At 76.0% G+C, this 818-nt stretch overlaps 1 protein-coding gene across 1 annotated transcript in view; it reads left to right on the forward strand.

Annotated features, from left to right (window-relative positions):
- GPSM1 (G-protein signaling modulator 1) overlaps nt 1–818 on the forward strand; it is a 12,363-nt gene that overhangs the window by 8,812 nt on the left and 2,733 nt on the right. Inside the window, exon 6 of the mRNA XM_012721172.1 lies at nt 153–298. Within this exon, the coding sequence (XP_012576626.1) occupies nt 153–298 (146 nt within the window). The remainder of the gene's footprint in view (nt 1–152; nt 299–818) is intronic.

Raw genomic sequence — 818 nt, forward strand, 5'->3', positions numbered from 1 at the left:
CCGCGGCCTATTTAAAGGTGGCGCTGACGGCGTCCCGGCAGGCAGGCGGCCGCACCTCGTCCTGCCTGGGCTCCGCCAGTGCCCCTAGAGCTGCTGCTGCCGCCGCCGGGGCCGCCGACCCCACGTGAGTGTGGGGCCTCGGGGGTCCCCAGCCGGGCTGGCCCCTGTGAAGCCGGACCGGGAGACCGCAGACCTCGGGGGCCTGGGCTGGGGGATGGCCACGGAGGGGGCGCACAGCCACAGGGGTGGGCGTGCGGTCAGTCCCCTGGAAGCCGTGGTGGCCAGTGCCCGCTGCCCGGTGGGTCTGGGCAGCTCTGAGTGGCGGCCAGGCCGGGAGGGCAGCCCTGGGCCGGGCAGGGCTCACCCATGGCGGAGACGGGCGGAGGGGCCGGCGGGAGTGGGGAGGGTGAGCGGGGCCGGGGGCAGCGGAGGGCGCTGAGGGGCCGCCCAGGGCGGGAACCTCCCCCGCGGCCCGGTGTCAGGCCTCGAGGGCCCTGGGGGAGGCCCGTGCCCCACCTGGGCGGGGGGTGAAGGAGAGGCGTGGACAAGCCTCCCTGTTCCTTCAGGGGCATCTCCTGAACCCCAAGTTTCGGCCCCGGGAGCAGTAGCTCTGCAGCAGTGGGGTGCTAGCCTTGAGGACCCCAGGAACAGACTGACGTCGGGGCGCCCCTGCTGCCCACGCAGGTCCCTGAGGGGCCTCCCCAGGCCCGGCCTCTGACCTGGACCCCCAGGCGCTGACCCCCGGGCTGGGGGACCTGGCACCCGAACCCCAGCCGTGGCTCGGGTGCCGCCCCAGCTCGCCTGGCCCTGGGGGCCGC

The sequence above is a fragment of the Condylura cristata genome, unplaced genomic scaffold (genome assembly GCF_000260355.1).
Source record: "Condylura cristata isolate star-nosed mole 26May11 unplaced genomic scaffold, ConCri1.0 scaffold00006, whole genome shotgun sequence".
NCBI classification, from domain to species: Eukaryota; Metazoa; Chordata; class Mammalia; order Eulipotyphla; family Talpidae; genus Condylura; species Condylura cristata.